This window comes from Sinohyriopsis cumingii, unplaced genomic scaffold, assembly GCF_028554795.1.
Source record: "Sinohyriopsis cumingii isolate HCF-2022 unplaced genomic scaffold, ASM2855479v2 utg000881l, whole genome shotgun sequence".
In the NCBI taxonomy this organism is placed as follows: Eukaryota; Metazoa; Mollusca; class Bivalvia; order Unionida; family Unionidae; genus Sinohyriopsis; species Sinohyriopsis cumingii.
Genome location: NW_028315939.1, coordinates 1,106,547 through 1,128,365, shown reverse-complemented (window position 1 = coordinate 1,128,365; position 21,819 = coordinate 1,106,547). Strand labels below are relative to the sequence as shown.

At 36.6% G+C, this 21,819-nt stretch overlaps 2 protein-coding genes across 2 annotated transcripts; both read left to right on the top strand.

Moving 5' to 3' along the window:
• The first annotated feature begins 7,202 nt into the window (after nt 1–7,202).
• LOC149773127 (uncharacterized) lies at nt 7,203–10,985 on the top strand. Its single transcript, XM_089946770.1, has 3 exons — nt 7,203–7,360; nt 9,081–9,298; nt 10,803–10,985. Exons 1-3 carry the CDS (start codon nt 7,263–7,265, stop codon nt 10,928–10,930), a joined length of 444 nt encoding a protein of 147 aa, XP_089802896.1. The 5' UTR covers nt 7,203–7,262; the 3' UTR covers nt 10,931–10,985.
• A 5,071-nt stretch (nt 10,986–16,056) lies between these two features.
• On the top strand, nt 16,057–21,483 carry LOC149773126 (uncharacterized). Its single transcript, XM_089946768.1, has 3 exons — nt 16,057–16,310; nt 18,089–18,306; nt 21,301–21,483. The coding sequence occupies exons 1-3, from the start codon at nt 16,213–16,215 to the stop codon at nt 21,426–21,428; spliced, it is 444 nt and encodes a 147-aa protein (XP_089802894.1). The 5' UTR covers nt 16,057–16,212; the 3' UTR covers nt 21,429–21,483.
• The last annotated feature ends 336 nt before the right edge of the window (nt 21,484–21,819 follow it).

The window sequence follows — 21,819 nt, the reverse complement described above, 5'->3', positions numbered from 1 at the left end:
TAACTAGCTGACAATAGAAATTGGGGGGATGAGACTATTTACCCCACCCCCTTGCCCCGATGTGCGTGCGCCAATGGGAAGTGCCATTTCTCCATGTGATACGCCTTATTATTCCCCAAGGACAAGCCCCTTTTTCATATTCTGGTCAGCTCTGGCTAAACTGCAAAATAGCTTAAGTTTTGATCCTTGCATTTTTCTTGTGAAAAGGACTGCCCTTCGAACAAACTTCAAAGAAACCATGTTCGACATTGTGTGTATGTAAGCACCAGCAATTGATTGCCAAATAAACGATGCCTATTTTGTTGCAACTTACGATGCCTAGGACTTCATTTTATTTTATTCCTTCTTTTAATTTAATCATGGCAATTAAACTTTACATATACGGTAGAGGAATGTCAGTTGTTACCTGGCCGAGTTTCTTTGGCGGAAATGGAGATGAGATTTGGTTTTCAGAGAAAATTTCACAGCATCGACAGTGATCTTTCATTTAAGCTAATTGGTGACAATTTTATTAGTTTAATTTGTTTTACTATAGTACAGTAGTAGTTGTTTAAAAAATATCTGAAATTTACGTGAATAATGTGGCAGTTTAGACATAGCGAGTCCCTAAGCTATGGGAAGCTGTAGAGGCACTATTTGGTCTAAAAATAAAATTCAGAGGCCCCTTCAGACTCTGAGTTCAGACTGTGAGGCCCTAAGCTGTAGCTTGTTTAGCTTATGCCTACATCCGGCACCGATTTCATCACTACAATAATCACAAGTGATAAAATAGAATATGGCATCTGTGGATTGCATACGTTATCTATTTATGTGTTTTTTGTTGTTTTTTTTTCTTCTTCTGAGAAATGAAAATTGACAGACATAATGTAATAATCGGGACTTCTCTACGAAAGATTGGGAGATATTACGAGATCGGGAGGTAGATGAGGAAATACCCCCAAAATGGCGAGGTTTTTCTCCCGGCTTAAGTGTTGGCAGGTATGAACTGTCCAGGCTTGTGGAATTTCAGTCAGGGCTTGAGTTTATTTAAGTCACCAGCCCGGGGCCTGTGCCCAATTTTTTTTTTTGAGCACTGACCAGTACAGTACATAAACTATTATACCATACAGCAGATTCTACTTTTGAATGTGCGATCCAAATCTGGTCTCCTCCTCTCTGCCTCGCTCGCCATGTTTATGTTTGTATTCGAGGACTGGCTAGTATTGCGTCACGGGACCACGTGATCTGTCGTCTCATCAAAACTCGGCAATTTACGGAATCGTAGTATCTTCCAAGCAATATATTCACTACCCGCTTACGATATTTAATTTATAAACATTACAGTCGAATTAAAATCTGTAGAGAATTACATACGTAAAAGGAAAAGTTTGATTTCTGGTCTCCTTTAAGGACTTGCATTTCTTCAGCTGTAGAGGTATGTGAGTTATTTATTAATTTCTTATGTATATTATAGGTTATACCTATTGTACTACCACGTTTATTTTTTGTATATTTTCTATGCAACTCCGGCTTGCGTAGTATAATGCAAATATTTTCTATTCTAGTTTGTGACTTAACAGAAGATCTATATTAGCAATAAAGTTGCATTTTATTAAAGAAAAGTTTAGTACCATAGGATTCTTATCGGACACGGGTAGGTTCACTTCTGAACCTGTCCGTGTCATTCAAAGTACACGGTGTCAGATTTATTTTCAGCTGATCAGAGGTGACCACGTTGATCAGAGCTGACCGTGGCAGATGTAACCCTGAAGGGGTACCAGCTGTAGAGCTAACCATGGAAGTTGACCATATTAGACCGATTTGCATCTGGGAGTATTTTCTTTAAGCATGCCAGGTCATAATTCGTGCAATTTGAAGACATATTTCGTTGATATGAGTTTTATTTCATCAAATCGGGACATTGCACACTGTTTCATATTTATTTTTATTTTTAATTTACTTCTCCTCTTTGTGTGAAATCCAATTAAACTAAATTATCCCACAAATTGATTTCAGCTCAGTACAGAAGTTAAATCAATACAACAAGCAGGTGTCTACTGGTAATGGTTAATAGCAGGTTTCTAAACACAAAGACTTCATTTTAAGGAGAATGAATTTGGCCAGTAAATGGAGAGAATCGACTTAAATTGTTGTTACGTTTGTCAGAATACGTTATAGACTAATTCTATAAAGTAGGCGCTGTGATTAGGCAAATTTTATTGATACATCCTATAATACGTTCCTATCTTGAGTCGGATAGGACTGGCTTCCTAAATATAATTATCAAAGGAAATTTGAGGCAGATAATTCATTTATTACCAATTACGACATAATCTCTTTCAATCATTACTGAATACGATTAGATCTCTTTCAATGATCATCGAATAGGAAAGGATCTTTTACAATCATATTCAATTCGACATGATCGTTTTACCTTGATTCTGTTTATTCCCAATTTGTTTACGCATACCAAGCGGAATGAGCAAACAAAATAGTCTTAGCAATGATGTACCTTACTAATGTCAGTGGCACATTATTATGTATGAATTAATGAATGGATTCACGGACGGATGAAGAGCAGAAGGGAATGATACAGACTCATGAAGAGTTGGTGCATGCTGGTACGTCAATGCGTATGTATGTATTTAAGGCTGAATATTTTGTTTTAGGGAGGTAGGTATATGTAATGGTGCAAATTTGTCATATTTCTTAGTACATTTTGTTGGGGTCCGTGACAGGTACACATTAAATTTGATGTATTGGCTAGGATCTACATAGCTTGGCAACTTGTAATAATAAATCTGTTATGTTTGGGGCATACGCTGAGTTTTAATTAGAATCCGCTTATTAACAGTTTGAACAACGGGGTGGGGGTCGCGCCGTTAACGTCAGGTCATAGCGGTCCAGGACTCACGGTACTAATTCAGTTCCCCTAGTAAACCTATGCAAATACCATGATAGTAAAAATCAATAACTTAAAAATTTTGAGTGGTCATGATCAAACCTTTATTTCTCAGTACAGATGAGACTTGGATGTCAGCTTCTGTGTAGAGGAAAGTATATGAGCCGCGGCCTTTTCTAGACCTGCATGTGTTTAAAACATATGTTTTCAATTCTGCACCAAAGAGTCAGATGCTAATTTTAGTAATGAGTTATCCAAACTCAAGACTGTTAAATGGCTGAAATTCCATCAATAAAACAATGTCGCTATTTTTTTCACTCACAACTAGGATAAGCTCTCAAAAGATCCTTTTTCCTAAAATATAACTTACATTATTAACCAATCCTGGTCAGCAAAACCCATATATACTCTGTTTTATGTTGACCCATTTCCAGTCTGGTTCCCACTTTTCCATATCATTAGTACCGTGTGTCCTCCAAAGAGACATGCACCACGAGGGAAAATTTTAAGAAGTTGTTGTCCATTTGAAACAGGTGTCATAAAATGAAATTTTCCAGAATGGTTATTAGTAAATTCGGACTAAGCTAAACGGTGGAAGAGGGGTGAATGGGGTGTTCTCAGACAGACGGATTTCAAGGTGTTAAAATAGCCACCCTAGTGAAATTAATCAGTCTAAGTTCTGAAGCGAGCCAGAAATTTAGCTCCGGGAAATTTAAGATTTCTTGTTAGATTGTTCTAAACAACGAGAGTAGAAAGTTGAGGACATGGGAAAAATGAGAGATTCAGCTTCGAACATCAAATAAAGCACAACGGTTACTCTCAATTGCATGCAATGTATGTTTATTGATGTAAGTCTGTAATTAATGTTGAATTTATTCGTTATAAATTAAAGCTACAAGTTTTCCTTGAGTTCAGAATAATAAGCGCTTATTTTATTATTCATGTTGCAAGAATGTCTTATAATATTTCGTTATCTGAATTAGTTAAGGTTTAGAGATTTGGTATGTAAAAGAAATCATGAAGTGCATTTTCGTGCATTTTTTTTACTCAAATTGTGTGAATATGAAAATTATCAGTCTTATATGATTTGTATCATTTATGCTGAGGATTGATTTTTCTATGTCTGGAAATCTTTGTCAATGAATCGCTAATTAGCAAATGAACCTGGTTAGGACAAGGAGTCGTGAAGTCCGTTAATTCGTGTGTAATTGAATTGTGAATTCTCTTCAACCGAGAATCGATTGAACGTGTGACTAGTTCAGCTAGGAATTTATAGCCACAGCGGGGTTCGATACACTTGCGAAAGAGGGCTAATTGTGTCATGTGCGTATTGATCACCTGATTATTGATTAGAAATTACGTATTACAGCAAATATTTCACGGTCATAACTCTTAAAATGAGATAATATATTGACTGACCAAACTTCATAGTTTTATCTTTTTACTCATCAGTCTGTATCCTTTATAAGTGACAACTTCTCGAATTATTGGCTGTTTAGCAACGTACCATCCCATACAATCTCACAAGAGAATTCAGTCGGTGATTACCAACCAATAAAAACGAAATTAATGTTAAAAGACCATCCGAATTGAGGGTAAAGCGATCTAAAGGCACTTAATGGAACCAGTTCGTACATGAATTCATATACCAAGGCAGTAACATAATAAAAAAACTCTTTAGGTGTAACAAAAAAGATAATCTAAAATTGCATAATCTTATAAAAATTAATCATCCTTAGTTTCATGATTTCTATAATTAAAAGTTTATATTGTTGATAATACCGAAATATCAACAATATTTACAATAATAAAAAAAAACGCTTGGAGAGATGCTCAAATACAATACCCGATTCCCTTTTTAACTTAAAATTATTTCGCAAGATACAGAATGAAGGCAGCTTTTTTGTAGAAAATAAAACATTAAAAGGAATAAACACTGAAAATACAAAATTTAGTTTAATCTTTTGTTGACATAGCAATAGCGATTAGACTCACTGCTATTCAAATGTTTGTGTTGACGTTTTAGTCAACGAGAAAACTCACGGTTTCTGACCTTTCTTCTATTTCAGAGATTTCGTAGCATGAATAACGTTGAAACGTTTAGTATTTTCACTCTTGCTGACCAATTCACTTGTGAAACATCTTATTCATAATGACACGCAGAAAAATCATCATCACTGAAATTTTATAAAATTTACTTGGTGCAAACTCGAATACCAAATACATCAAAAATGTTGCATCAATTATTTACATGGTCAGTAAAGGTATATTTAAAAAGAAAGAGCTGATGGAAATAAATCAAGAATAAATCCAACGGAGAAAAGATATATATAGGCGAGAAAACAAAATGTAAACCAGGGCTCTGGGTGGCGGAGTGGTCTAAAGCGCTAGCCTTTACCCATTACATCCATCTCACCTCTGTCCGCGTGGGTTCGACTTTCGGGCTCGGTCAGTGTGAGTGTGCAAGAAAGCTGCCAGGAGTTTCCCGTTGGTCGGTGGTTCTTTCCGGATTTCACTCTTGTTCTTCCACCACCAGTTATACTAGCCGTTATGTATAGCCCATCCTGCGCTGAGAAATGGCGTTGAAACCCAAACAACAGCAACAACAAACAATGACCGTTTTCCATAAAAAAAATTATCAAACATTTGATTTAAAAAATCTTTGTCACTCATTAAGGTACACTTTAAAGTATATAAAAAAAAATGTGCACTAGTTTCTATTTCGTTCTACTCATACGTAAATACAAGTAGCAAGTAGATTTTTGCCACATGATAAAATATTAATAAGAATATTAACGCACAGAACGAACTACAGACAAGTATAATGAAATGTCTGCCATGTGATAGTCTCACAGACACGCATAGTGCAATGTCTGCCGTGTGATAGTCTCACAGACATGTACTGTATATCCAATGTCTGCCGTGTGATAGTCTCACAGACACGCATAGTGCAATGTCTGCCGTGTGATAGTCTCACAGACACATATAGTGCAATGTCTGCCGTGTGATAGTCTCACAGACACGCATAGTGCAATGTCTGCCGTGTGATAGTCTCACAGACACGTACTGTATATCCAATGTCTGCCGTGTGATAGTCTCACAGACACGTATAGTGCAATGTCTGCTGTGTGATAGTCTAACAGACACGTATAGTGCAATGTCTGCCGTGTGACAGTCTCACAGACACGTATAGTGCAATGTCTGCTGTGTGATAGTCTAACAGACACGTATAGTGCAATGTCTGCCGTGTGACAGTCTCACATACACGTATAGTGCAATGTCTGCTGTGTGACAGTCTAACAGACACGTATAGTGCAATGTCTGCCGTGTGATAGTCTCACAGACACGTATAGTGCAATGTCTGTCATGTGATAGTCTAACAGACACGTATAGTGCAATGTCTGCCGTGTGACAGTCTCACAGACACGTATAGTGCAATGTCTGCCGTGTGACAGTCTCACAGACACGTATAGTGCAATGTCTGCCGTGTGATAGTCTAACAGACACGTATAGTGCAATGTCTGCCGTGTGACAGTCTCACAGACACGTATAGTGCAATGTCTGCCGTGTGACAGTCTCACAGACACGTATAGTGCAATGTCTGCCGTGTGATAGTCTAACAGACACGTATAGTGCAATGTCTGCCGTGTGATAGTCTAACAGACACGTATAGTGCAATGTCTGCCGTGTGATAGTCTCACAGACACGTACAGTATATCCAATGTCTGCAGTGTGACAGTCTCACAGACACGTATAGTGCAATGTCTGCCGTGTGATAGTCTAACAGACACGTATAGTGCAATGTCTGCCGTGTGACAGTCTCACAGACACGTATAGCGTAATGTCTACCGTGTGACAGTCTCACAGACACGTATAGCGTAATGTCTACCGTGTGATAGTCTCTTAAATCTTGATAATTCTTCCCCAAAGGTACTCATTATTTTTTTCTGCATTCTATAGAGCAAGATGAAAGACGAGACACAATTACAAATTTTCGTTCATGATGTGGCACAACATAGACGTAGATCACTTTTGATATACATTGCATCGCTGAGACTAATATGATAATTTTGTTTCTTCATGTTTACAATGTTGCATCGTGCCAGGTAAAGTGGAAGAAAGTGTCTTGTACAATGAGACACCAAGATATCAGATCCGGACTGATATGATAGTGGGAATCGAACACCGTACCCAGTAAACCACTTTGGCTCTCTTGTACCAATCAGATGGTATGGTCGCTTAAGGAGTGAGAGTTAAGACGCGTCACGGGGAACGGTCATCAGGAAGATAAGATAAGGCTCGTTATTTAATGTACAATAATAGCGACAACGATACATAACGAGAGATAACTTCAAACTTACAATCAAAACAGCGAAGGGATATGCATCATTTACTACATCTAGCTCTTCTGTGTACAGTTCTTCCTCAGGGAGCAATATGTGACATATTTGACGATCCCTGTCAAATTATGCCACAAGGGTTGGTATTCATTAGTAATAAGTCGACGTAAGTTGTCCTCTAAAATGTGAGATTTTCATTGTTGCTAACGGTATGATTCAGGCAACACACTGGTTACTAATTATAAAAACTTAAAAAGAAACTAATGACTAAATAAATGAAATGAATAACACCATCCAGCACGCTTTTATTTCCTCATCACATAACTGCCTTCCCGAATCTTAAACCAAATATTTAAGCAATATGGAGGCTAATTTTGGATTTTGGTGTGGAGGCTAGTTTTGCGTGTGGGACTAATATTGTCGATTCATAAAATAAATCAGCTTTGCTGTGTCAACAGTCCTTAGAAACTGAGGTGATCTGGGATACATTGCTCAAGGGTAGTAGGAACAACCAGCTGGCTCTGAGATCGAAACAACCGCATACGTGTATTTTAGTCAGATATTTTAGACAATTTTATTTATTGAATGTAATCTTCAATACTTTTGAAACGGCGACTATGATACGAGGAAAAAATACAAACTATGACGTGAATATACAACTATAGAAATGAAGTAACCGTTGCAGTATCCAGTCAGACACCCTACCAACTGATCTTTCCCGCTCCTCTAAGGTTTCTTTCTTTTCTGCCCCCTAAAAGAAAATTACAAAACATGTACATAATTCCATCAGCCATAAAAGAAAGGCACACATTCTGTTTATTATTATTATTATTATTATTATTATTATTATCTGCAATTCAGTCACACGTTTTACAATTTGTCCGATATAGTGCGAAATGAGCATTCAAATGACAGTTTTGCCTTTCTATAAAGGAATAGTAGATCGGAGTCTATTAGTTGGTTAAGCACGTAATATTTCAAGCAAACAGAGAGGGCGCTGGTTAGGTGTAATATTTAACTTGATGGATAAGATTTCAGTGAAACAGACGAAACAGGTCATGGTCTTGCCTGAATTTTAGATACTCGAAATATCAACAAAGGAAATGGTTTGCAGATCAGGGTCTATGCGGATGTTCAGATGCTGACAATTTCAAGCAAAGGTTTGGACATTAGCTAACACTGATGATTAAAAATGATGGTTAGATACTTAAAATTTCAACCAACCAAAGACTATCAGATCAGGGTCTATGCTGATAATTCGATGCATAGAATACCAGCAAATAAAAAAAATAGGATTTCATGGTCTATGCTATTGGCTAGATGCCTACATTTTGAAGTACGAATATGGTGATCAGATAAGGGTCTAGGTTATTGCCTAGATACTTAATATTTGAAACAAGGGGGGTTGGGGGTGCAGGATTGGGTCTATGCTGTTGGCTAAATATGGTTAGCATACCACGGTCGAGCCTGGTGAAAACATAGTTATGATTTCAAAGGAACAGAGGGCAATATAGAGGTCTACTCTTGGCTAGACAGTTATATTTCAAACAAATATAGGCTGGCAGGTCGAGGTCTACAATATTCGCCATCTGGCGCACCTAGGTATGGATGATCATAGGACGCATTTTCTTCAGTGGGCAAATGCGCAAAACTTTAGTCATGATTGATGACATATCGATTCTTTTTGGATCAGCTTTCATGACCAACACACGACAACAGACGTGCAGGCAGATTCCACGTGTTATAATATCGGGCGCATATTATGTATGGATAAGCACAGTGATTTTTTTTTTCCATTGGGAAAATGACAATAACTTTTGTCATGATAGGTTACACATTAACTATTTTTCTTTGTTCAGGCCACCTGACGCACACACGACAATAGACGTGCAGGCAGATTCCATGTGTCATAATGGAACATTTTGGTGGAACTACCCACGGGGTTCTATCCGACTCCATTTCGAACACAAGACATCGCCCTACTTCCGAGTTTGTTTAAAGGACTATCTTGGTGGGAGTATTTTTAAGCTGTACGACGTTACCTCCGATATGAAACATGGCATGCCATCTGTTACATGTGCGTATCTAGAAAACATAATTGCAACTACCGATCGATACAGAGCTTCATATTTGTTCTAATATTTTTACATAATGTTAGTGTCAACAGCTACGTGCTAATCCAGTTATGACTGTAACAATGTGTGTGATAATCTGAACGTAGTCTCCATCGTTAATCTAGATTCTAGAGTGAATTCCTTGCAAAAGAAGAATGCTAATTTTTTTAATCATCTTAGCAGTGTCTGATCCCGACCCTAACAGTCAATTTGATGTATACTAAATGCGGACATGTTTGGGCATCTGAAGATATCGTTGTGAATATAAAATTAAGTAGGCGCTGTTTTCTGAAAATATGTCCCGAATTCATCGCAGTGTTGAACAAGTCTGATAAATAACATACGGATACAAATATAATCTATTTTAATGTCATCACTTGTGTGTTTATCAAATAATCGACATTATTTAGTTGTAACAATATAAGTGTTATGTGCTATTTAGTGTCAGTGCCGGATTAAACCCTGTAGAGGCCCTTAGGCAGTCGAAAGTTTGGGCCCCCTCGCAAATTATCTCTTAATACGTTTTTAGTTTTACCAGCCAACAATTTTAATAGACCAATTTTATTACACAAAACAAATATTACCAATTATTAATGGTATTAAACAAATTAACATTTTATGTGATTAAACAAAAATTATTAAATATTATTAAACAATATTACACAATATTATTAGTTTGATCCGTTGTCGCGGGGCCCCTAAAGAGAGTGGGGCCCATAGGCCAGTACCTACTCTGCCTATTTCTTAATCCGGCACTTTTTATTGTTTGTGTCTTGATTAGACTACCAGCCTTTATCAGGTCTCGTATTCTTCACATTTTTGGGCACTCTAGCTCAAAACTCCTACTTCAAATATTTTATTCTATGTATGCCAGGCTAAAATTGAATTACTGTTTTTAGAGGAATCACATCTTCACTTGCCAAAGTTCTGATATGTTAACCCTATCTACGCCTTGGCGGATCGAGCTGATAGTTTAGTGCGTATGTACGAGTCCATCAAAGTTATGTGCCCCCTTCGTCTCGATGATGTAGGAATAGTTTTCAGATTTGAACAACTTAATTTGTTTTGGATGCAGTGACTTGCATCCAATGAAATTGACAGTCCTGAAGTACATAAACTATCTACCCGATCCGCCAAGGTATAGATACGGTTAACATATCGGAACCTTGACTAGCTAAGACGGAGGAACCAAACTTAGGAATATGCTGAAAAATGCTCTAAATATACCTTCAGTCATCAAGAAACAACTTCTAAATTGTTGTGTCAGATCTTGACAGAATAGCAATTGGTGAACCATTACTTATCAGTGCTATATTAATCTATATCCAGTAGCCTTCAGTAACACTTTGTATGAGATTTTCAATATCTTTTCATTTCAAATCGAGATAGGAAAAACAAAATGAATCTTATGAAAGAGTTCATACATAATTGAAAAGATTACTATTCTTAAAAAGAAATCGTTTTCAGCTGACACTTCCAAGGAGGTATGTACGAGTGCCCACCATTATGGGATCATCATCTTGTTTGAGGCACCGGAAAGTATGCGTTACATGGGGGAGGTAGCCTACCGTATCCAGCCTATATATCCTTTATAAATATTCTGCTAAATATGTGCAAATCTGTGTGGAATTAAACATTGCAAAAATATCATCATTATACAGTTCTTTCTTATCATAATGTAAACTTCATCAACTCGCTTGAAACATTTCATAAAAGTGACACATTACGTTTAATATGAAACAATATCATTCCATGCACCGAAAGAATAGTCATACCACTATATGCCTAATTATGTCTATCTTTCTTTCTTTCTTTCTTGTTTTCTTTTATCTTTTTTCTTTCTCTTTTTGCTTTCTTTCTTTTTCTTTTTGCTTTCTTTTCTTTCTTTCTTTTTGAACATTTCATTACCATTTATTTTCTCTTTTTTTTCATCTAAACGTATAGGACTGTTGGGATGTGTGTACATCGGTAACTGTCTGGAAGAATTCAAAGAATGAATCAATTCGGTTTGGGTTAAATTCACTGCGTTTAAAACATGCTTTAGGTTAGTTGTTCCAAGAATCTATTTGTCTTAAAGAAAATGTTTTCTTAACTCAACATTGTGTCGTCATTTGGTAAAAGGCTAATATGATTTTCTCTAGTCCTTGTGACGACTTAATTTCCTCGTTCCTCATGAAATCCATATTGAGTCACAACCATAACCAATCTGCTACTGTGCCTCCACCTATGTTTAGTACACGGTATCTACATGACATGTTTCTTACAGTAGGGATGGGGAAATACATTCTAAGCAAATTGTCATTTGGCATAGTGTCACTGTTTTTGTTCCACAGTACATGTTAATAGTAATTAAAAAGTTTGTTGAAATATGTAAATTATTTGAATTAAGACATATCACATTATGATGATAATGTGGCAGAGGAGGTAATGCCACACTGAAAACCTGAAATTGTGATGAGCGTGGAAGCAATCTTTTAGTTATAGCTTTCATGTTTATATTCATATTTAAAATGAAAATCTAGTTAGTTATTATTCCTTTATTGTAACTGATAAAATTCATAATAAATTCATAATGTAAATATGTGTCAATGTTAGCACAATATTTATAACTGTAATAAGTAGCAAGAAATCTTTACCTTGTTGTTGCATAATTAATGAAAATATTATGAAATATTTGTGAGGACAGCATTGTCATTAATTGAACAGGGTTGAGATTTTAATATCCTAACTAGCTCGAACTAGAAAAAATATTTTAATTGAATTAAATGTATCTAACACAATTCTGTTTTCTTTTACATACCAAATTAACATGTTGTGTATCAATTTTCTGTGTTATACTTGATTGGTTAGAAAAGTAAAAAATCAGGTCACCTCTTCATACAATGAATGGTCACGGCATTATGAAACATAATAGAAAAAAGTATATATATATATATATATATATATATATATATATATATATATATATATATATATATATATATATATATATATATATATATATATATATATATATATATATATATATATTGCTGTTGTTGTTGTTGTGGGGTTTTAATGCCATTTTTCAGCACGATAGGCTATACATGGCGGCCAGTATTAATGGTGGAGGAAGAACCCGGAAAACCCCGGAAAGAACCACCGACCCACGAGAAGCTACTGGCAAACTTTCTCACATGCCCACATTGGCTTATATATATATATATATATATATATATATATATATATATATATATATATATATATATATATATATATATATATATATATATGCAAAAATTAGGCTTTTCTCTGATTTGGTCACTGTGTAGTAATTTGGTTTGCCTGGGAAAAAAGATTGAGACTGAACTCCTGTTGACTCGTTGTTTGTATGAAAATATTATATTTTTGTCTTTGTTCGTAGTACATGCAGCACGTTTGAAGTTTTGAAACAACCTTGAGATTTCAGCATTCGTGAATCCAGATGGCCTTGACCAATACAAAGTCATGCTATTTGGGATGAAGAGTTCCCCGGATTGACTTTGTCCGTGCTTGTCTTACCTTTCTTAGACATGGATCGCTCCGGTGGCCTAGTCGTTATAGCATCCGCCTCGGATGCGGGAGGTCGTTGGTTCGATCCCCGACCGAATCATACCAAAGACTTACAAAAATGGTACTAACAGCTACCTCGTTTGGCGCTCAGCATTAACAGGCTATTGTTAGGACTGGTCGGCCTGGTGTCATGATAATGTGACTGGGTGGGACATCATGCTACATGTCTATGGCATGATGCCCCAGTGCTAGGCATCACTATAAGCCGCCACACTGCAGACAAAATAGTTCTTTGATGCACTGAAATCAGAAACCGTATTCGCGAATTTGCAATCACTATTTCCGGCGACAATAAATTGAGAGAGAAGAGGTCATTGTAGTGTTCCAATTATCGTGGAAAATCTGTTGATAAAGTCTCCACATGATTCATACAGACAAAAGGTTGGTAGAAGAATTGATAAAGCGTATTAAAAGTGTGATGACTCACTGTATTATCATTATTAAAAATCAACCCATCACACATGTTTCTCTTGTTTCAACATTATTTAAGCATAAGTCATTGAAGTGAGTATTTGTATATATTCATTTCTGCTGTTCCATACAATGTACTTCCATTCCTTCTCAGCCGGAAATGTCTTATTCTGTACAAAAATGTAAATAAAGTCTTTCATGTCGTATTTGTGAAGAATTCTATATATGTCGGGAACAACAACCATTTATTTCATACGGTTATTCATATAAAGAAATTTCTGTTAGGAAACGTATTCTAAAGCATATGACATAATTTGCAAAAGAAATAGTTTTCTTTTATCAATATCATGGACAATTCTGTTCAGCCCAAGCATGCTTTCGTTCATTGCAGACCTGGTCTTACGCGAGGATCCTTGAATGTGCTCAATATCTTGATGCTGTAAAATATCTAATCTTTTAATATATTTCAACTACTCTTTGTCCTATCATACGGCGGTGATGGAATAACAAGTTTCTTACATAGGCTTACTGTGGTTAAGGGGTTTTATTTACGGTCCCGTTTTCCCAATCTTGATAAGGGAATATAGTAATTTCTTTCTGGAATATAGTAATTTCTTTCTTTCGTACATCGTATTATTATTATTATTATTATTATTATTATTTTCAAAACTGATTATTGTGAAATTATTTATAATCAAAGGTGGATTACATTCACTTTTTAATTTTTCCTTTGATTGTTTTTTGTTGTTGTTGTTAACGTGGACATTTTAAGTGAATTTAGAATAGCAATTAGGCGAAACTATGGACCAAGGGTGGACAAAATGCGTCCCGTGGTTTTTATCCGTTAATTTACGGCCAATATGGGAATGTTAGTAAGCATGTAAATAACTAGACGTGGGTCGGTGGTTCTTACCGGTGTCTTCCCTGGTTGTTCCCGCACCAGTTATACTAGCCAACATGTATAGCGTATGTTGTACTCAGAAATGGCGTTAACTCAAAACAACAACATCATCAAAGGGTGTGACTTTTTAACAAAAATCAATTGCCCGGCTCGTGCCTTAGAGGAAGTTACCCATGCCAAGTTCGAGTCCCGACGAAGAATCCAAGATGGAAGACGATGACGTATGCTGTGATCTGTAGTGTTGAAGTCTACAGTTCCTTGTAGAAACAAGAAATATCACTCCGGTTTTGGAAATCTGAATAAATTTTTTTAAAAACTGTCCTTGTTCACAAGAATTTCAAATGAGCACACGTATTTTCCAGAAAAAAAAGAATTAATCCTTTTGAATCCATGTAATTTGAAATAACTCCAAACAGCAGAACATAAACTTCTATTGTAACAGCCCAGCTAAGAATATCTCTCCAAAACAAAGGTTATATCGTATTCTAAAACGCAAAATTGGGGTCACGTGATCATGTTCCTGAACCTCGTCGAAATTATTTACTTGTTAAAATACACGTACACCAAGTGTGGCCCTGACGAAAACCAATCATTTTATTCTAAGAAATAAAATTTTTAAAAAAATTGTTTTCACCTTAAAGACATAGTCCCCTCGTGACATCGACAACAACCAATCATTTTAAAATAAAAAATATAACTTATTTACTACTAATTTTGAATCAAGTTCAGGATCTAGGTCAACACCTAGTGTTTACAAAACGAACAGTCAAGGTCAACTATTTTCTGGAAAAAAGTATCATCTCCAGTGAATCAGTTTACATTACAATACCATGTAATGAAAAATAAAACTGACAAACAATTAAATTGAAATATATATTAAATCAGATATATTGAAATCAAATATACATAACACTTTCTACGCATTGAAGAAGTTCAAACGTCAGAGGTCATTCGGATGCAAACAATCTCCATATGTAAGGAATATTTACAGCTAAATGGGTAGATAATGCAAACCTTAGGTAACTTGTGTGAAAAGTTTTATTTTTTTAAAATGAGACCGAATGGATTCTTCCATTTTTTTTAAAAATAATTTTTGTGACACCTTTAATGTAATTACACCCGGAATGACCCCTGAACTTACGCAAAGGGACACCATTCTTACAAAGCAGCAATATGATTATTCTTTGCCATGCGACTCTTTTATCTACTGCAAAATTAGTGATAAATAATAACATCCGCAAATAAAGCTAATTTTACCTGCATTCGCAAATTCGAAGCTCAGTAAATATTGTTCGGAGTTGTTTCTACTCAACTTTGATATAAAAAAAGAAAATCTTACGAAATCAAAATTGGAGACCAAAAACTACGAATACATAAAAACGAGTACAATTGAAATGAAAATCACAAATTTATTTTGTCGGTACAATAGATACTACGGAATCGAAATCATTTCATTTACACATTTGAACAACCTTGGAATCTGTCTCCCACGTGTCAAGGAAAAACAGACTGTTTCAGAATGGGCAGTCCAATTATATGCAGTATTCTATCTGCAAACCTTGCTACATTTAATAATCTACGCTGAAATTTATTGAGCTAGAACTGGAGTGTCGCGTGTGGTACTTTCTGTGATGCATGATTAGAACTTGTTGGTTGATTGTGATGGTTACGGTATAGCAACGCTTTCAAGGTAGCATCGTGCCCTGGTACGTATAAGTTTTGTCTAATGAGACAGCAAGATAGCTGATCCGGAGTGATTTGATAGTGGGAATGGAACACTTTAACCATTCAACCACTTTGGTTATCTTGTACCAATCAACTGGTATGGTCGCATCTGGAGTGAGAGTTAAGACGTGTCACGGGGAATGGTCATCAGGACGATAAGATAAGGGTCATTATTTTGTGTACAATAATAGCGACAACGATACATACCAACGGATTATTCAAATCTGGTAGCGAGGACAGCTAAAGGAAATGCATCTTTTACTACATCTAGCTCTTCTGTGCACAGTTCTTCTTCGGAGAACAAAATGTAATTTATTCGATGATCCCTGTAAAGTCATGCCGGAAGGGTTAGTATTCATTTTGTTAATAAGTCGATCTAAGATATTCTTGGGAATGTCATATGTACGATGTTGCGAATGACCAGAATCATGCAAAACACTGGTTACTGAGTAATAACATAAACTATAAACAGGAACTAAGCATTCTATGAGTCGATGGTTGTAGGCGTGTCGGATTATTTATTACAAACATTTATATAAAAGTTTACTAAATATCCATTTTTTGTCTCCTGTCAAATGATAAACCAAATGCGACTAAATTAATAAAACTTCTAGAACGCTTATATTTCTTCATCATGTAAAAGTCTTCTTGAATCTGATACACAATATTTAGGCTAATATCTGGCTAGTTTTTGGATCTCGTGTGAAACGCGTATTCAAATGCAAACTATTTGGACATAGTTCTGCCGTTCTAAACAGAACTGGTAGATCGGAGTCCATGCTGCTGGTTAGACATGCAAAATTTCAAGCAAACGGAGGGGAGCTGATCAGGGTCTATGGTATTTACTTGATACGTAAGATTTCAATGAAATAGAGGTGGCAGACCATGACCTGGACTCATTGTTAGAAACTTCAAATTTCGAGCAAACAAAGAGCTGGCAGATCAGGGTCAAAGCTGATGTTTAGATGCTGAAGATTTCAAGCAGTCAGTCAGGGGTTTCAAAATAAGAATCTACACTCACGATTAGATACGGTGCTTAGATATTTTAATTTTCAAGCATAGAAAGGGTTTGCAGGTATGTGTCTAGGCTGCTGTTTAGACGCTTAATATTTCGGGCAGTCAGAGATTTGGAAATCAGAATCTACACTCATGGTTAGATACGATGGTTAGATGCTTAAAAGTTCAAGCAAGCAAGGATTGGCAGATCCGGATCTAGGCTGATGGGCTGATACTTAGGGTGCAAGCAAATGTAGGGACCAGATTTCAAGGCCTCTGCTATAGGAAATACACCTAATTTCTTTTCAAGTAAGCATAGGGTGACCAGATCAAGTCTACGCTGTTGACTAGATCCTTAACATTTTAATTAATATCGGGGTTTAACCACATTAGTGTCTATGCTGTTGACTAGATCCTTAACATTTTGATCAAAATCGGTGTCTACGCTGTTGACTAGATCCTTAACATTTTAATTAATATCGGGGTTTAGCCACATTAGTGTCTACGCTGTTGACTAGATCCTTAACATTTTGATCAAAATCGGTGTCTACGCTGTTGACTAGATCCTTAACATTTTAATTAATATCGGGGTTTAACCACATTAGTGTCTACGCTGTTGACTAGATCCTTAACATTTTAATTAATATTGGGGTTTAGCCACATTAGTGTCTATGCTGTTGACTAGATCCTTAACATTTTGATCAAAATCGGTGTCTACGCTGTTGACTAGATCCTTAACATTTTAATTAATATCGGGGTTTAACCACATTAGTGTCTACGCTGTTGACTAGATCCTTAACATTTTAATCAAAATCGGGGTTTATCCACATTAGTGTCTACGCTGTTGACTAGATCCTTAACATTTTAAGTAAAGAGACAGTGAACATATCACGGTCGAGGTTGCTCTAAAGATACTTATGATTTCAAAGGATCAGAGAGGGATATCGAGGTCTACTGTTGCCTTGATACTTAAGATGTCAAATAAAGAGCTGACATATCATGGTCTACGATGTTCCCCGTCGGGCGCACCTTATGTATGAATAAGCACAGGAAGCATTTTCTTCGCTGCGAACATGATAGAAACTTTTGTCATGATTGATGCCATGTCGATTCTTTTTTCATTGCTCAGGCCATCGGACGATCATACGACAATAGACGTGCAGACAGACTCCATGTGTCATAATGGAACATTTTGGTGGAACTATCCACAGGGTAACATCCGACTCCATTTTCAACACAAGACATCGCCTTACTTCCGAGTTTGTTTAAAGGACTATCTTGGTGGGAGTATGTTTCAGCTGTACGACGTAACCTCCGATATGAAACATGCCATGCCATCTGTTACATGTGCGTATCTAGAATATAATTGCAACTACTAATCGATACACAACTGCATGTTTGTATTAATATCTTTACATATCTTACTGCTTACATGTGTTAATGCTTGTAGCTACTTGTTAATTCGTTTGTGACCGTAAGGACGTGTTTGATCGACACTTAACTCTAACGATTTAAAGAACATCCCTGTTTCTAACCACTAATTCATTTAAAAATCCTAGAAAAAGATGTCCTATCGAAACTTGTATCTCATCTAAATTCAGACAGTCTCTTAGCAATGTACAGTCTGCATATCGCCCTCATCATAGTACTGAAACATACCTTCTGACAGTACGTAAAGACCTTCTCTCTGCTTTGGATAATGGAATGACTACTGTCTTCACCTTGCTTTACTTGACTGCGGCAATTGACACTATAGACCATGATATATAAATTCACCGTCTCCGTCATGTATTGGTATTTGCGATACAGCCTTACAATGGTTTATTCGCGATACAGCCTTACTATGGTTTAAGTCCTACTTTGTAAACAAATTGTGTCCTTAAATAGAAAATATTCCAGCCCAGTTGATCTATGTTTTGGTGTTCCACAAAGCTCCGTTCTCGGCCCAATTCTCTTCATTCTATATATCATCCACTCTCGAGTATAATGGATTCACATCCGATGTCTCACCATTTGTACGATAATGACACTCAAATACACCGATTCAGCTGCCCAAGTAAACTTGAGGCTACTATCCAAGGCTCAGAGAAGTGCATTTCCGATGTGAAGTTTTGAACGACATGTAACAAGCTGCAGGTGACTGATGATACAACTGAAGCCAACCTGATCACCAAGCAAAGACTTTCTCACTGATATCCATTACCTCAAGATATAAATATCAGCAATACCACTATTAACTTCAAACAGTCAGTACGAAGCCTAGGTGTCACTCTCGACAAAACACTCTCATTACCTCAACATGTAATGAACAGGTGCATGGCTGATATCTGGAGCCGAGACACATCAGCTCCATTTGCAATTTTCTTTCCATTGTGGCCACTAAAACACTTGTGTTCCTTAGCACTTTCAAGACTGGACAATTGTAAATCACTTCTTTCTGGCTCATGTCAGTATCTACTACAGAAACTTGAAAAAGTTCAAAACATGGCTCCTCGATCATCCTTAGAGTACTAAATACTGAGCACACCTACCCTCCTTTGTAACTTTGACTGGGTACCCATTCGATCCAGAATCAAACACAAAAACCGTTCACTATGCTATATTTCATTGACTGGTTCCAGTCCAAGATACTTATCTGACCTCACCCAGATGTACACTCATCTAGAAACGTACGCTCATCTTCCGACATTCGCATTCTCATTGTTCCCACTGTTAAAATGAAGTCATACGAACAAGTTCTTTTACATACTTGGGCTTAGCTACGTGGAATGAGTTGCCCCTAGATCTTAGACACAAGGACACTGTGATCTCATTCAAGTGTGCTCTTAAAACTCACATATTTCGACTACGGAAACAGACATAAAGGCTTGATACTGTTCACTTCCTTAATTATTGTCAGCAATAATTTTGTTTTGAAATTTTATGGTGTTTGTTTTTGTAATCTTGTCGTTATGTATGTTTTTTATGTGTGACCTACTATTGTAAAGCGCTTAGACCTTCTAAGGATTAGGCGTTGTACTAAGTTATTATTATTATTATTATTATTATTATTATCTGAATGCAGTCTCCATCCTTAATCAAGACCAGTGGTTCCCATCCTGTTGGCCGTGAGCCATCCTCCCGGGAGTGGAGAGGCGGGGTTATTTCAAAGGGTCAGCGAATTCCCATAGCTTCGCAGGCCTAAAAGTGCAACTATCAGCATGAAATTCTGTTAAGTTAAGAGGTCACTCATTCCCAAAAAGGTCGGAAACCACTGAGCTAGTGTGTGTGTGATTTGGATTTTTAACGTAGCTTTAACAATTTTTCAGTCATATCGCTACGATGTCTGCAGTGTGGCAGTTTATAGTGATGCCTAGCACTGGGGCATCATGTCGCAGACATGTAGCATGATGTCCCACCCAGTCACATTATCCTGACACCAGGCCGACCAGTCCTAACACTAACATCTTGATGCTGAGCGCCAAGCGAGGCAGCTGTTAGTACCATTTTTGTAAGTCTTTGGTATGACTCGGCCGGGGATCAAATCCACGACCTCCCGCATCCGAGGCGGACGCTCTAACCCCTACGCCACCGGAGCGGTCCTGAGCTAGAGTGAATTCTTTGTAAAAGATGATGATGTTAATTCTTTTTTAATATAGTTTGGCCGTTTCTCATCCCCACTAACTGAGAAGCTAATGTGTATTAACTGAGACCATTATCTGGGCATTTGAATGTAGCATTGTAATTATAAAATTAAATATGCGCCGTTTTCTGCAAAACCTTTGTAGGCTTGAAATATGTTACCCATTGATTGCAAAGTTGAACAAGCCTGATAAATAGCAGAGACAAGTAGAATCTGTTTTACTGACATCACCACTCTGTTTAGCAGATAATCGGGATTAGTTGGTTGCGACTATCTTATCCGTGTGTGTTATGTAGTGTTTGTGATTTGATAAGACTACTCTTCCTGTATCAGATTTCGTATACTCCACATTTTCGAGGCACTCGAGCTCAAAACTCCTAATTCGAGTGTTTAAACTAGGTATGCAAGTCTATAATTGAATGCTAGTGTGTTTTTAGAGGAACCAAAGTTAGGAAGACACTGAAAGTGCTCTAATTATACCTTTAATCATCATGAAACAGCTTCTCAAATGCTGGCTCAGATCTTGAGAGATTAGCAATTAGTGGTCGATTTATTGTTAGTGCTATATTGACAGATTTTCCGTAGTCTTCGCTTTCTATAACACTTGCTAAGAGACTGCCAATATCTTTTCATTTCAAATCGAGATCAAAAATGAATCTTTTGAAAGAGACACAGACATAATTGAAAAGATTATTATTCTTTTGACAAATATTTTTCAGCTGACAGCTCCGAGGAGGTATGTACTAATGCCCACCATTATGAAATCATCATTTTGTTTGAGGCAGGACACCTCATGCGCTACATGGGAGAGGTATCATACCGTATCAAGCCGATATACCCGTTATAAATGCTTCATTAAATATGAGCACATCTGTGTGGAATTAAACATTACAAAAATATTATGATTAGTTACACAGCTCCTTTTTTATCATTATGCTAACTTCACCATCTTGCTCGAAACTTTCATAAAGTGACACATTATGTTTAATGTTAAACCATCTGACTCTTACAGAAAGAATGGTCATACCATTGTGTGCATAATTATTATGTGTTTGTTTTTCTCCTTACCTATACATGTATGTGTGTGTGTGTATCTGTCTATTAGTTTGTTTATGTTTGTCGATCTCTCTACTCCAGAGTGTATGAAATATATTGGTTGTGTGGGTATTTTCGCATATGTAATACATTTCGGGTATATTGTCTTGCATGCGTTAATGACTTGACTTCATAGTGTGATA